This window comes from Anopheles arabiensis, chromosome 2 (assembly GCF_016920715.1).
Source record: "Anopheles arabiensis isolate DONGOLA chromosome 2, AaraD3, whole genome shotgun sequence".
NCBI lineage: Eukaryota > Metazoa > Arthropoda > Insecta > Diptera > Culicidae > Anopheles > Anopheles arabiensis.
In genome coordinates this window covers 37,585,383-37,601,357 of record NC_053517.1, presented here as the reverse complement: position 1 = coordinate 37,601,357, position 15,975 = coordinate 37,585,383, and the positions used below count along the sequence as shown (strand labels likewise).

General features: G+C 46.6%; 1 protein-coding gene across 10 annotated transcripts in view; it reads left to right on the top strand.

The window, feature by feature from the left end:
- The window catches only part of LOC120897745 (oxysterol-binding protein-related protein 8), a 35,485-nt gene extending 21,392 nt beyond the window's left edge, over positions 1-14,093 (top strand). For 3 of the 10 annotated variants that reach the window (XM_040302840.1, XM_040302812.1, XM_040302821.1), the window contains 7 exons: positions 3,898-3,953; positions 9,162-9,302; positions 9,496-9,952; positions 10,338-10,856; positions 10,994-11,139; positions 11,207-12,555; positions 12,626-14,093. In XM_040302840.1, the coding sequence (XP_040158774.1) occupies positions 3,898-3,953; positions 9,162-9,302; positions 9,496-9,952; positions 10,338-10,856; positions 10,994-11,139; positions 11,207-12,555; positions 12,626-12,938 (2,981 nt within the window). In that variant the 3' untranslated portion in view covers positions 12,939-14,093. The other 7 variants (XM_040302869.1, XM_040302863.1, XM_040302857.1 and 4 more) reach the window with 7 other exon arrangements.
- Positions 14,094-15,975: the final 1,882 nt, after the last annotated feature.

Below are 15,975 nucleotides of genomic sequence, written 5' to 3'. Positions count from 1 at the left end.
ACTTTCTTATTTCAATACTTCCTATAGCTGTTGGATGGTATATATCTTCGGAATAACTTTACTTAAGGTATTTGATGCCATCTATTCGACGTCAATTGATATGAGAAGTAAAATAAAACAACAAATTTGGTGTCCATCTTTCCCTACGACAGAGTGTCCGTCTTATCAGGATTTATCAGGATTTATAAACCAGCAAAAAAAAAAAAAGAAATTTTCAATGCTTTCTTTCTAGTTCTTTCGTCAGTTTTTTTCCGTAATAAGCACGACAACTCATTCATGTAATAAAACTTCAGAAAATACGCAGTAGTCAAATTAGATGCGCAAGGGTACGCTCGATTGAAAGTTGGTTTTGCTCGTGAATTCAATCAATTTTGCATATATTATGCCAAAAATGTTCTCAAATGTGTTGTTTTACCTGCAGAGTGATAATTGTTGAATTATTCAAAAATTACCTTTTTCATGCCTTTATCAGAAGTGTCCATCTTACCCGTAGTGTCCGTCTTTACCTATCTTCCCATACATGTCTTTTAACCTTGATAATTGACAATTATTAAAAATGTACATGAATTGTATACTGAAAGGGACGGTCCCGTGGTACAGTCGTTAACCGTAGCAAGGGCTGACTATCCGGCTACGTGATACTGGATAAAGTCTTGAAAGTCTGTTTAGGCTCGGGCATGTCCGCGTAGGACGTTTACGCCAAATAGAAGAAGAAGTATAGCGAAAGATTCCTGAGTAGAAACTGATTTCTAATGAATTTTTATTTTCATTTGTCGTATGGCATGATTACATGCGTCGGCTAAAGCAAAAAACGTGGGCTGTCTCTCCCGCCCCATATCTAACGCCTTCTCCGATCGAACATCGATGATCGAGTGTGATAAAATGAAACAAACATTTTCCTCCCCACCGGGGGTCGTTAGAGGAGTGAAAACAGAAAAGACAACGAGACGAACTAGAAAGCGAAATGAAAGGGTACCAAGTACAACGGGTCACTTTACCGTATCGTACACCTTCCCCTCCCAAAAAAACCCCATTTTAACCGTTAATATACAATTTACTCCACTTAGCGAGGGCTGTGATAATGTGCGCTGCAACATATTCATGACTATTTTATTTCATCCAAAAAACAACCCCTCCCCCCAACACGCGGTGTCTTCGACCTACCCTACGTGTGTCCTACGAATGCCGGCCTGGGTGTGTGTGAGTGCAACCGTTTTGTTGCCATTCGGTGGCGCCCTTAGCGGACAATCGGCCCCAAAACCCGGCGGCGAGCAGCGCGAAAGTGGGTGAAAGCGCTGAGGCGTGCATTGGGGGTCATATGGTAATTAGTAGTAGTCGATTAGCAGCGGCAAGTGGCAAGCAGCTGCGATGCCGCTGGCGCGATGGTGGTCTCTAGCGGTACGCGCCACCGTGTGGAGTGGAGTCGGCGGTCACCTGAGCGCGTCTTGCGGCCGAAATAGGGGTAGTCGTTTCGAAACCAAGACCACCACCGTGCTACTGTGGCAGCGGCTTGAGCGGTCAGGGTCGGGTTTCGTGCCACGCTCCTCTAACACACGCTGTGTACGCACACATACACCCTGTACCGGAGCGCATCGATATCATCACCACTAGCTAGCCCACACAGTGCTGCTTCCGTGTGTCCCGGTCGGCTGGTGAGTGGTGTGTTGGTGGTGGTGGTGGTGGTGGTTAGAGCTGCACGACATTAGTAACCCACCGATGTGTCCACACACTAGCAGACGAACGGCTACGACGTTGGGACCGACGGCCGGTCAGCTTCGGCTGTTGGCGCTTAGTCCGGTTGCAACCGTTTCGAGGGGCGGGCAGTTTCCGTTTCCTGTCCTGCGTGCTGTCGTTTATCGCATCGTGTGTCGCGAACGTTCTGCTCCTTCCCTTGCAAGTGATGCGGGCAATGATCGTGTTTCGTTTCGGCCGTGATCTTGAACGCTTTAGACAAAAGATTGCCCACTTAGAGCGTCTCTGTATGGTTGTGGTTGCTTCGTATCGCTCTCTCGCGTACGTCTGTTTTTCGATGCGATGTAAATAAAACCCTTGCGTCATCTGGGGTCGTGTGTGCGTGCGTCCGTGCTTGCCTTCCCACCGGAAAGTGATCGTGAAGAATTTAAAGCACTAGCCCTTGCGTGCGCGAACGCGGCCAGCATTTTGCCAGAGCTGATCGCGTAACCCGGGACGAGATCTCGTGTGTTGTTGCCCATCGCTGGGGGACAGTGTTTGCGCGGGCATTGTTTGTTTATCAGCTTGGTTGTTTTGTTTTTTGCTAGCTGATCAAAGTGTGAGAGGGGTTTTCCTTCCTCGCTTTGGGGGATGCATCTTGCCCAGTTGCCGAAGTGTGGCTAGGCTTGAGCGAATGGTTCTATGGAAACGAAAGAGCACCAACTGACATGTTCCAGCATCGTACGAACTATGGTGGCAACAGTGAGCGATATGATTTTCGTGTGTGCTTCCCGCGATTGCTCACCGCCGTAAATAACCAATTAACCGTTTGGCGTAGGCCCTGGCCGGGAAGATCCGTTCCAGTCCGTTCGGCAACCAGCACACGCCCTGGCTGGTCAGTGTGTGCGTGTGTTTTTTTTTGTTAGTTGGCCGATAAAAGGGATGAATGCTAAGTGTTAAACATTCACCAACTGGAGGCGTTTGCCGGAAGCGTAGCGATGCACGGTATACAGCAGCGTTCGGCAGCTGATAAATGAGAAACTCTGTTGGGCTTACTCTTACTTGTGACAGAAGAATTTAAGCAAAGTGTGCGATAGAAGGCACACATTTTAGATGTAGATTTGGTGGTGTGTTTTATTGTTTCTGTGTGTGTCTGTGTTTTTTTATAATTTGTTTTTCTTTATTTTCTTCTCTAAGTTACTGTAATAGTGTGTGTTTGCGTGCATTTTGTTTGCGTGCGTGTAGTGTTGTGAAGATTTTGTCATCTTCTATCGCGTACCTGTATCCAACATCCCCCTCAGACGGGACGGGGGTGGAACCAAAGAAGAGGGGCTTATTGTAGTGTGATGGTAGTCTTCTAATTAATGGTAGTTCTAACAGACCTGATTTCGCAAACGTGTGTACTGAGAACCAGTTGGACAGTAGGACCATTATTATTATCATCATCATCATCAACAAAAACAACATCATTGCCCCGTGTAGTCGCTGTTAGCCTTTAGTTTACTGCGACGTAGTGTGATTGCTTACAAACAAACCAAAAAAAAGCGAGAAAGAAGAAAAATACCCCCGCAGAGTATCATCCCCGTCCGCGGTATACAATATCGTCAACACAAGCCTGGGCGGATCGCGGGGAGAGATGAGCATGATGTCAGATTAGCTGTTTTGTGCATTGTGTAGCGCGTTAGAAAGCGCGATACGTGAGCGAACGAGAGAGAGAGAGAGAGAGAGAAGCGGATCGGTGAAGCAAACACAGCCGTGCGCGGCTCTCGATTCGTGACCGTGACGGCACATTTTGGCAACTGCTTTGTGTGTTACCGTTTGTTGTGCCTGTTTGATCGTGTGCCCTCCCAGTAGAAGTAGATAGCCAGCAGAATGTGAATGCAGAAACCGTAAAGTTAACAAATAAACAAACAGTTCACCGGTCAACCGATTCGCTCGGTGGCAAATGTGCTGCCGGCACCCTCCTCCACCTCTTACACACCCGTTGAAAAAAAAAAGAATACACATCTTCCCCGTTTGCAGACACAAGCACACACTAGTGTGGCAGCAGTGTGTAACAACGGCAGCAACAGCACCCCGGCGTGTTGCCCGCGCGTCATAACAACAAAACCATATCAACAACCACCCCTCCCCCCAACAACACCGAACGCACATAAACACACGCTATACCCGCCATATACACAAACGCGAAGGAGCAGACTGTATCAATTATGAAATTCTTTCTAGGAATCACGGGATGGAATGACAACAGCCCCAAGATCGAGTCCGGCTTCCCAGACAAGGTAAGTGTTGTTGGTAAAGCGGGGTAAAGCGGTTTATTAATTGTCATTTTGTTTTAATCAAACGATTTCGTTCGCATGTGTTGTTGAGTTTTGATGTAAAACTCAATCAATAATTTTCCACCAGATGTATGGAGTGATTCGCAATCGAAATGTGTAATTTGTTGGTGCACTCTCTTACCTAATGGCCTCAATTTATCATAGCGGTGTAGTTTTTATTTTCTCCCTTCCGATAAATTCATTCTGCAGCAGTGGATTGGTACGATTCCACAAAATCCTGCCGGAATCGCTGGTTTGATGCAGTATTTTAGCTCGGCTGTGATCAATAGTGCAGACCGTACCTATATTTGGAATGTGCAATATTCACCCTAGAGGCTTACCTGTCCGATGTTGGTGGCACTGAGCGGGGGAAATCTGGCTTTTAATTGCATTTTGTTTCTGGTGAAGCCGTCAGAAAGCATTTCGAATAGTGCAGTGCAGCTATAAATAATAAATAGGATGAGGCACCGTGATTGGGATCGATTTGTTCACTGATGGGAAGCGAGATACTGCCTGGACTGGTGGGCTTTTATCTATTAAAGGGCACACAAATTATATGTTGTTTAATTCATTATAATTTGTTTTAAATAGAATTATTTATGCGAAATTATTAATTATCATTTAAAACTATCGAAAGGTATTAAATAAGGGAATGAAATCTTTCCTTAAGAATAGTTGATTAATATGTATTTTGTATGGGAAGTAAAGAAAATTTAATGCTTTTCTCATTGCTATTCATTTTTCTTTTTAATATTTGTTTGAAATCGTTTATGTGTATCAGTAATTGGTGACATTTTTGTGTTTTTTATGACCACGATTGACATTATAAGTGTACGACTTACCAAGTGTACGGCTTATCGGCCTTAGGAGCAAGTCTCGAATACGCAGAACTTATCATACAGCTATGGAAATATCAGTCAAAAGCACAGATAGCTAAGGCTAATAAGTGAAGTGACTAAGGGCAGAAAAAGGCCGATCGAATCAGCAGAAGATCAATCGAGCGAGCTTTCTAAAATGTAAAATGTAAAATGTGTATCCCTGTTAACGGTAGTCGCGCACGCCGAAGGCAGGAGGATACGGTTCCATTCTTCTTCTTCTTCTTCTTCTTCTTCTTCTTCTTCTTCTTCTTCTTCTTCTTCTTCTTCTTTTCTTTGGCACAACAACTCCTATCGGTCAAGGCCTGCCTGTACCACTAATGGGCTCGGCTTTCAGTGACTTATTTATTACCATAGCAGGATAGTCAGTCCTACACGTTCCATTCGGGACTTGAACCCATGACGGGCATGTTGTTAAGTCGTACGAGTTGACGACTGTACCACCAGACCGGCCCCAAAACCGGCCCAAAGACCGGATACGATTGGATTACCATTGGGATATTCCGCCAAGGAATATAATATTGTAATTTAATTAAATTTAACTAAATTTAATTAATATTTAGTTCATATAATTGATTTAATGCAATTGGCAGCATTTTCAACGATTTATTAGCTGGTTCCTGTTTATTTTTTGGGTTCGTATCACGATGAATTCCCTGCATCCCATAGTTCTGCAACGTTGTCGCGATTTATTGGCATTATCCCGTTGCAAACCAATACAAATGATCCAAAAATTATCGGGAAACAACCAAAACACCTTGGGAAACTTGACATTTTTAACACATTTAAGAAGTACAGAAGAAGCTTAATCATCTATGTCATTTAAGCGAAATGAATAAAGCATAACTGACTGTTGATTGCCCCTGAGAAAAGACATTTATGGACGACAGTAAATGTGACGATCAGCATATTAAACATAAAATTCTTCCGGCGGACTCTTTGCTCTGTCACACTTTTATATTGCGACTCGTCCTGAAACGAGAAGCCCTTCGTTTTTATCACGTCTGTGCCCTTTTCACTATAAGTTTACTGATCCCCGATTACATGGTGCGCAAAATATCGTGATCATGAAAGCGTTCAAAACCAACACTAGGCTACGTTTGTTTGTTTTGTGCAAAATTTTCCATTTAACCTTCCGTCCGGCAGTACCGATTTTGCGCTAATGAAGAAACTTATACGAGCAAGGAGTGTCGCAAAGCATCGCGCAAATCCGACTATTTGCTAATGAAGCGGTAGCAATTAACATTTCCTCGCTCCGCATTGAGCAATCTGATTTGCGTGTACTGATATGTAAACTAACGTGCCCCCGCAGGTTGGGGTGCTTTCTTCTTCTGTGTCGTGCCGCCTTTCGCTTCTAAGCCGCACCAGTTCGCCTAAAGTTATGCAATCGTCAGGTGAAAAGTATAACGAGTCACTCTCCGATCTGCTCTGTGTACAGCCGGTGTTGTTTACTCACTTGTGCTTCCTGTGGATGTGGACGTGGTCCGGTTGTTAGGCACCTCTTTTTCAGCCACCGGAAAACCCGGCAGGATGAATCATCCTACTGCCACTGCCGCTGCTGCATTGCATTCTTCGTACTTACGCTTTACCTCCCCCCTCCCAACGGGTAAATAATATCATTTTTGCGCAAAAATGAAAGCTCCAATAAAAGAAGCAAAAACTCCGCTGTATAATCGCCGTCGTTGCTGTAATTTATGGACCTTCGGCACGCACACAGGGCGCCCCTGTCTTTCGAAGGGCAGCCGCTTGCAAAGCGTGTACGATCGGGGCCTGAGCTGAGGACGCACCCGGGTGGTTGGTAAACGGGGGTAAACGGGAATGGTTGCTGAAATGATTTGATTGCCGTTGCTTTACTGCCGGTAGTGGTGTTTTCACTTTCTGCCTGACCTGTGGGGTGAGTTCTTTTCCTCCATTTTTTTGTCGTCGAATATTCTTCCCTTACAGAACAGGTGGCGTAATCCAGCGTCTGTGGGTGGGCCCTTTGCCTTAAAGTTATTAGAAATGTTCAACGAACAATTTAACGCGTATAGGCACGAGGAAGTTTTTCCTCACCCCAATTCAGCTCGCCCACCGACGCTTTAATGGGGCAATGCAAACAATTCCCATCAGTGGTGTGTTGCGTTTCTTGATTGAAATGCTCAACGGTGTAATGAAATTAAAGTATCTGCCGGCGAAGCAGAGTACCGCTCTGTGCCGCCTGCTTGTCCCGCCACCCACACGGGAATTGATGGCCTACTGGCCAGACATCCAGTACTCTGCCGCGCTACGTCTTATAAGCCATATCAGCCAACCTCCAGTTGGTTGGGAGCGATCCTTCCCCGTTGCACTGTGGGCGCTAGTAGAGCAAAAAGCGGAATTAAAGTCATTGAATACATGATTTCTTAGGCACAATATGTAAAGTGGAAGATGTAAACTAAACAATATATGAATGTTTTATGAATATGGAACAAAGATTATATTTTTTTAAATCTCTAAATCTCATACATGTTCTTATTTGGCTGTGTAACGAATATTCGCAGATTATACTTGAATATGATGCGTACGCATACCTTGTCGCTTGTAATAAAATTAATTGTAACGCTTGACTTGTTAACTATTGTACCCTTAATATATCGATGATGAATTACAAATCACGCCATCATTGATCATCACATTCGATCATCAACAGCTGCCCTTAACATCCCAAGAATACTGCCATTAGTCATGCTTCACCAGCAAACACTTTGTTTTATTGAAAGTGTTATACTGTTATTAAAACGCCAATAACTGCCAAGGTTGCTTGAAGTAGCGGCTAATTTCTTGACAGATCTTTTGTTTAGATGTAAAACTTTGACGTGCTATACATGATACCACGGTGTTTTACGGTGTTCTAATTTTGCATGATGTCGAAGATACATGATTGATACAATTTAAAGGTAGTAGTGTACATTATACTCTTTCTCTTTTTAAATAATTAACATATATTCATTTTTGTATATATTCATATTATATTTTTGTTTAGAATAGATTATGACCATTCCAAAACATATTCGTTTTTCAAAATTGTTTAATTATGGTTTAAAAAAGGTAAAAAATGCAGTTTTTATGATGAGTTTTTTCAAGACCTAGCACTTTAGGAGTCTCTAACGTAATAACTAATACGACTAGGGGACTGAACTCTCGTGTTTTTCTTCGTTTGATACTGTAGCTTTCAATGCTTTCCTCGGATTAAAGAAATATGATAATTATTTTTTGGATTTTCATCCCGGCAGCTGCCCACTGTGCGTTGCTGGGGTTAGAAAATCGATAAATTCTTACGTGTGGCTCGCGCGCGCGGATGTTGTAAAAAGCTCAAAGAGTTTGTCTGTGTGTGTGTGTGTGTACACACATTGCCTTGGGCAACTTGTCGACTTCCCCTGCACGGTGGCTCACCTTTGGGTGTGACCTGGGAGAGGGTGTAATTGGGAGTAATGGTTGCCGTTTCAGTGCGTTACATCAGACGTACGGTTGTCGTTTACAGCGTGTAGGTGTGCGGTAGAAGAATAGCCCGAGACCTTCATTAGACCCGGACGACGTGGGACGGACAAGGCAACCCGAAGAAGCCTGGAAAACGGGGGGGCCACAATGTTTGAATAACACACGCCGGAAGGATGAACTGAACCGGGTGTGCTTTCTTGGGCCGGGTCCTGCGACACCTTACGCGCGCGGTGTTTTGGTGGCCTTAAGCCGCGAAGGTGCGAAAAGGGTACTTTGCTGTTTCTTTTGTGCACAGAAACACTCACTCTTTTCTGCGTTGGAAAATACGATGAAGCCATGAAGGGTAGAGGTGGGTGTTCGGAAGGCAAGAGGAGATGGTAAGAATGCTGCAACAAACACATTTCGCTTAATCTTGGGCGTCGTCTGTTTGCCTGACCTTAATAAACCTGTCTAAATAAAGAACGACGAAAATGGTTCGAACGTCTGGCAGCCGATGGCTGTGGGAAGTGATAGAGTCATCAAGATCCTACTTCCTTTCAAGGCAAAAGGCTTAGGAAGGGCAATATTGATACTGCTGGACTTTATGCATATTTCTGTTTGATTAGGACATGTTAATGAGCGTTTCTGGGCAAACAGTATGCTATAAAAATGTCAAAGTACAAAGTATGCCGTCCAGTTGACGACAAGGCTTTCTCTCTCTCTCTCTCTCTGTGTTACCAGGGAGTTTCACTTGGGACCGCTTCTGAACTATCCAAGAGCAGTTGGCAACAAACTATTATTCATGTAACCGCAAACCTTCACATCTCATTTCTTACCTTTTTACCTTTCGTGTACATTTCAGAACGATTCCGCCAAACTCAATCGGAAGGAGTCGTACAAAGCACAGCGAAAGAACTATCGGCGCGAGAAGAAGCGGGTGGCATCGGAGCTACTTAACTCACTCCAGGACCCGGCCGTCATCGTGCTGGCCGACTGGCTGAAGGTAAGATGATGTAAAATTCTGCGTACCTTTAACCTCCGTCTCTCGCCCCATTGAACCCCATTTATTGCACCTCCCCATTTCGGGGCGCAAGGTTCAAGGACGGGCGCGTCGGATTGTGCCAGCCTGCCAGCTGGTTGTGGTGGATTGAATATATTATTCATCTTTTTTGTCTTTTTTCTTTTGTGCTATGCAGATTCGAGGGACGCTGAAATCATGGACCAAGCTGTGGTGCGTGCTCAAGCCGGGCCTGCTGTTCATCTACAAGAGCCCGAAAACGAAGAGCAGCCACTGGGTCGGTACGGTGCTGCTCACGTCCTGCCAGGTGATCGAGCGGCCGAGCAAAAAGGATGGCTTCTGCTTCAAGCTGTTCCACCCGCTCGATCAGACGATTTGGGCCCCGCGCGGCCCGGACAAGGAAACGATGGGCGCGGTGGTGCAGCCCCTGCCCACCTCCTACCTGATCTTTCGGGCGCCGAGCCAGGCGGCGGGTAAATGCTGGATGGACGCGCTGGAGCTGTCGCTGCGCTGCTCGGCCCTGCTGGTGCGTTCCGTGCCGAACATTGACACCAATCTGAGCGAGGGAGCAACCAGCACCACGCACGAAACGCAATGGTCGGAGGCGGATTACGAGAAACACTTCGATGAGCATGGTAAGGATGGGTGGAGCAGAATTAGATTTCGTGTCGTTTATTTCTAGTTTTATTTTGCTGTTTAAATCTGTCTACCCTTTAACTAATGGATGGTTCTTCTCTCTTTGGTGTGTGTTCCTGTAAACTCACGTACATGTCCCTCCTTTGCATTGTATTATTCATGCCCTGTCCTCGTGTGTGGCTCATTCGTGTACATATTGATGCTTCTCGATTCCCCGTATGGTATGTGCCTTTCTCGTTCCGTTGTTATTGCTATCGGTTGAAATCCTTCACATAATGTCCATACCCCGTACGATCATTCTTATTCCCTCGGATGACCTACCCCTTGTGTCTTTCGCTCGATATGCCATTTTTCCTGTGTATGTGCCCCCCTCCCTCCCCTCAGCACCTCGCCTGAAGGAACATTTAAACTATCTGCTCAAGTATCTTCCTCCATCTCCGCCGGAGAAGAAAAACCTGCGCGTAGAACCGATAGAAAAGTCCCTGCCCCGTAGCGCCTGTCCCTCGCCGACACCGATCTTTCAGCAGCTCTACCTGGCGGTGGCCCACTGGGAGCGCTATCTGCGCGATTCGCCGGACTTTTTCCGCTGCCGGTCGGTGGACGTGGGCGGGCCGTTGCGGCGCCGAATGCCCTCGTCCTCCGGTACGGTTTCACCGGCCGGCGCCGACGGGGACGAGGAGGAGGACGAGGAAGTGTTCCGGTGCGGCGGCCGGGACGATGGGACGATGTTGATGGCGGGCGGCCGGCGGCGCAACTCGTACCAGGTCGGCACTACGGCAGAAACGGGCGACACCGGCAAGCTGATGGCGGTTAACGGGTCGGAGAAGCTGCGGCGTCGCAGCTCGCCGGCAGACTTTTCGCAAGGTCACCATGGCATCACTATACGCATCTCTGATGATCAATGTGGGAACTGCTCAGTTTTAGTTATCCTCGACCGGAGCGTACACAACCCTAATGCAGGGAAAAGTCTGTTTCGGTTGATTCGCTATGCTAACGGCTTGTTTGTTTTTGTTTTTCGATTGTACTTTCAATTTGTATAGATTTGGACATCGACAGCCAGCTGGATCAGGGCACGATGGTGTCGGCGGGAGAGTCAGATTCTGAGTCAGACCTGGGCGAAGGAATGGATGTGGAGGAATTTCCCGAAACACCGTATGTTCACTCACCGGAGGAGGAATTTGGCGCGGTAAGTGAACCACTCATCACCCTGTTAATTGGGCTATTTAAATGAAAACATTCTTCTGCTTTTATAGGCTGGCGAGCAGGTGGAAGAGCTACCGGAGGAGCATAAAAGTTTAATCTGGTTCCTGGTGAAGCAGGTCCGCCCGGGGATGGATCTCAGCAAGGTAGTGCTACCAACGTTCATACTGGAACCGCGCTCGTTTCTGGACAAACTGGCCGACTCGTACTACCATGCCGACATACTGTCGAAGGCTGTCCTGGAAGACGATCCGTTTACGCGCATGAAAACCGTCGTTCAGTGGTATCTGTCTGGGTTTTACAAAAAGCCCAAGGGCTTGAAAAAGCCGTACAATCCTATCCTGGGCGAAACGTTCCGATGCTACTGGCAGCATGAGAACGGGAGCAGGACGTTCTACATCGCCGAACAGGTGTCCCACCATCCGCCGGTGTCCGTGTTCTACGTGACCAACCGGCAGGACGGATTTTGCATTAGCTGTAGCATTCTGGCGAAGTCGAAATTCTACGGCAACAGCACATCGGCCATCCTGGAGGGTGTGGCGACGCTGACGCTGTTGCCGCGCGGCGAAAGCTACACGTTGGCCGTACCGTACGCGCACTGCAAGGGCATTCTGATGGGGACGCTGTCGATGGAGCTGGGTGGTAAAGTTTCGATCGAATGCGAAAACACGGGCTACAAAACGGAGCTAGAGTTTAAGCTGAAACCGTTCCTGGGAGGTAACGAGTACACGAATCTGGTCGTAGGTAAGCTGAAGCTGGGCAAGGAAACGATGGCCACCATCAACGGGCACTGGGATAGCGAGATACGGATAAAGGACTCGCGCACCAACGAAGAGACGGTGCTGTTCAATCCCACGCCGGACATACGAAACCGGCGGCTGAAGCGCTTTACCGTGCCGATGGAATCGCAGGGCATGAACGAGTCGGAACGGCTCTGGCAGCACGTCTCGGCTGCCATCCATCGCGATGATCAGGTGGGCGCGACGGAGGAAAAGACGGCCCTGGAGGAGGCGCAGCGCATCTCGGCCAAGGAGCGGAAGGCAACCTGCACCGAGTGGGTGCCGCTGCTGTTTCAGCAGGACTTTGTCACCGGCCAGTGGCACTACAAGTTTGCGGATCTGCGGCCCTGGGATCCGCGGAACGATCTGCGGCAGTACGAGAGTAACTATCGCATTCAAACGAAGACGCGGCATCAAGCCCCGATGGTGCGTACGGCTTCGGTCGTCAGCACGGATCCGCTCAACATACTGCAGGTGGATTCGCGCGGTTCGCTGCGCAAAAATCGCTCGGGCGTGATGAAATCCAGGAAGATATCTTCCAACACATCGACGCCGGATCTGAACGATCCCAACTCGGACTCTAGTCATTCGAACGACCATGACACCGTACTTTCAAGCACAAGGTAAGCGTTCTAAGCGGTACGAGTGAGTTGAGTGTTGGCACTGATCTTTTCATTTCTTCCTTTGCCATAGAATCATGCAAACGCTCGATGATATCAATAAAAAGCTGGAGGAGCACTCCAAAAAGCTCGTCAAGCTGCAGCTGGACATGGACAAGATACACTGGGCGCCGCCTCGAAGACAGCAGATCAATGCTGACGGTCCGTTGGCATTCCTTTCGTCGATTAACGTTAAGACGTTGGTGTTGATCATTGTTGGACTGTTGGTACAGCTGTTACTTTCATGGTTTCTTATCAAGCGTTCACTTACCACGGTGACCACTTCGGACACCAGGGAAGGTGGTGATGGTGATGGTGGGGAAAGTGCAGGAAATAATTCAAATTAAGCACGTTAGGTGGCTTCACAGCAATCATATGCAAGGTACATGTTAGATAACGCTATTTGATACTCTTTTATATACATTTATCGATCAATCGACCGACGGAAAACCGCTTTGCGATGCAGCAGTATAAATTTCCCTATACCGATATACTACTAGGCGCCTCCATTTACTGCAGAACATAGCCAAAAGAAGAAAAAAAACTTTATATCTTTGTTACAGATTTAGATAAAAACTTGAATATTTAACACAAGCTTGAACAAAACAAAAAACATGGACACTTTTGTACAATCTCTGCAGAAACTCGTAACGGAACGGCTGAAAGCTCACAGTTGAGCTTTCGTCAGGCACATCCTCTCCGGAAAGGTTTTCCCATTTTGCCGATGGCTTCTCTGCTCGACGGTAACATTCCATTACGCTTTGTTTGCCGCCGGCGGCTAGCGAAGACACAGTTGCCGTGCGGCAGAGCCCTCTGGTGAGATTTTTGTGCTTCTATCAGTCATGCGTACATTAGAATAAGCCAAGACACACAGAGTGTTGTGTTTCACAAAATAAAAACAAACAAAATATGGTTTTCGGGTTGACGATGCATCGTTAAGAGCTTAATACACATAATCTACAAAAGTGAAGATAACAAAACAAAGCAAAAAAAATTAAATGACGAATGGTTTCTAGAAACGTTGTAATCTCGAATCACAGTACACACACGTACTGCTAGTAGTCGTTGATTTAGAGTGTTAGACGCCAAACGTTGATTTAGCAAATGCAAGGCGGATGATCAATTATTATCGTGTTTGTAAACAGTCGGGTGGAGGAGGACTTTTAGATTAAAACACCCTCTCATTTGCTTTCGCCTCAACGCTGCGTATCACGTATCTCCCTTTTGAAGTCATTGTTTCGCTATTCCGCTCTCGCCAAAGCCACGCTTTGCGCTTAGCAGGGCGATGTGCAGTATACTTATATTAATAATTTTGGCCGTAGTTTTTAATGGTGTTACAATTGCAATAATGAACGAAATGGTATTAGATTAAACAAATGGTGTACTGACAGCACACAGGTCTGTGTCAGGCTGGGAATGAAAGTGATCCATACCATCGCTGGCATAATCATCTTGTTATTAACTGGAATAAATTTTGACGAGTGGCAATCTCTGGCAATGAACGACGCTACTGTTTTCTGTGTTAACGCTACTTTAGAAAGAAATCAACAAAAGAGGCGATTTTCTTCTTCTTCTTTGGCTCAACAACCGATGTCGGTAAAGGCCTGCCTGTACCCACTTGTGGGCTTGGCTTTCAGTGACTAATTGATTTCCCCCCATAGCAGGATAGTCAGTCCTACGTATGGTGGCACGTTCCATTCGGGGCTTGAACCCATAACGGGCATGGTGTTAAGTCGTACGAGTTGACGACTGTACCACGAAACCGGCTTAAACCGGTCATTCTAAGCCTGAAAATCAGTTAACCTGAAAGAACCTGTCGCAACGGACGAAGCTGGGACTATATAGCTCCTAAATATTACCGGTACTCACATACACCTCTGAGATATGGGCACTGTCCAAATCTTACGAAACCCTCTTAGCCGCGTTCGAGAGGAAACTGCTCAGAAGAATCCTTGGCCCCGTATGTGTGGAAGGACAATGGAGCAGCCGCTATAATGACGATCTATACGAGATGTACGGCGACTTCACTGTCGTGCAACGTATTAAGCTCACCAGACTCCGGTGGGGTGGCCATGTTGTACGCATGGAAACGGACGACCCAGCCTGTAAAGTCTTTTAAGGCCGTCCACAAGGACACATGGAGGCATGGTAGGCCAAAACTGAGGTGGCAAGATGGCGTGGAGGCGTCCGCCATTAAGGCCGGGATAACGGACTAGCAGACGAAGGCGCGAGACCATGAGCGGTTTCGGACACTCTTCAGGCAAACACATGACCGCCAAGCGGTAATACCGTCGGATAAGTAAGTAATTCAGGGTTTAGATGCTTGACATGCTCTGGAAAATAAATGTGTGTATATTAGTGATGTGCTGTATGCAGCGCGCCCACGACTCCGATCGGTCTCCGACTATTGTTAGTCCGATTCCGACTCCGGCAAAATGAAATCACTAGATCTACCCGGAGTCGGAGTCATCCGGAGTCGTTCGGAGTCGTCCGGAATCGTCCGGAGTCGTCCGGAGTCGTCCGGAGTCTTTTGGAGTCCGAATCGTCTGTAGTCAATAGGAGCCGTGTGGTTTAATGTGCTTGTGATCAGACATTTCCTTTCGTTGTGTTTTTTTGTCTTTCATTTTGCGCGTGTACTTTCTATACAAGCAGACCTCGGCTGAATCCAGACGACTCCGGATGACTTTGTCTACCGCCGGTTCTGGATGACTCCAGACGACTCTGGGCGATTCTAAACTACTCCGAACTACTCCAGGCAACTCCAGGCGACTCCAACTCCGGGCGATTCCGAACGACTTCGGACGACTCCAGACGACTCCGACTCCGCTCGACTCCGCTCGACTCCAACTCCGGACGACTCCGGGCGACTCCGGGCGATTCCAGACGACTCCGGGCGATTCCGGACGATTCCAAACGACTCCGGATATTACAGAGCGGACTTACCTTCCGGAGTCGATTCCGATTTTATCGGAGTCGGATCGGAGTCGACTCCGGATTTTTGCCAACTTTACCCATCACTATTGTATATAATGAGCCCTTCAATAGTTTGTTGTTATTGATATTTCAAAAATGCTATTTCAGGGATTGCCAAGGTTTTTGTTTGATTCCTGATTTGAATCTGATTTTGGGAGTAACCCAGAAGTTTTTAGTTCAATTGTATTGACATCCATTCGGATGATACCATTAAATTGTGGGAGCGTTCTAAAAATGTATGAGACACGATCATCAAATCGTGAGACGAACCAAAAAATTACCCAACCAATAAATCGCGAGAAACCCTATAAGTAATACCATAATTATTATTTTGTTAAGTTAAAAAAGTATTTTAATAATTAACTAACATAGTTTACATAAATCACATGCAGCCTCGTGTTTAACATTCAT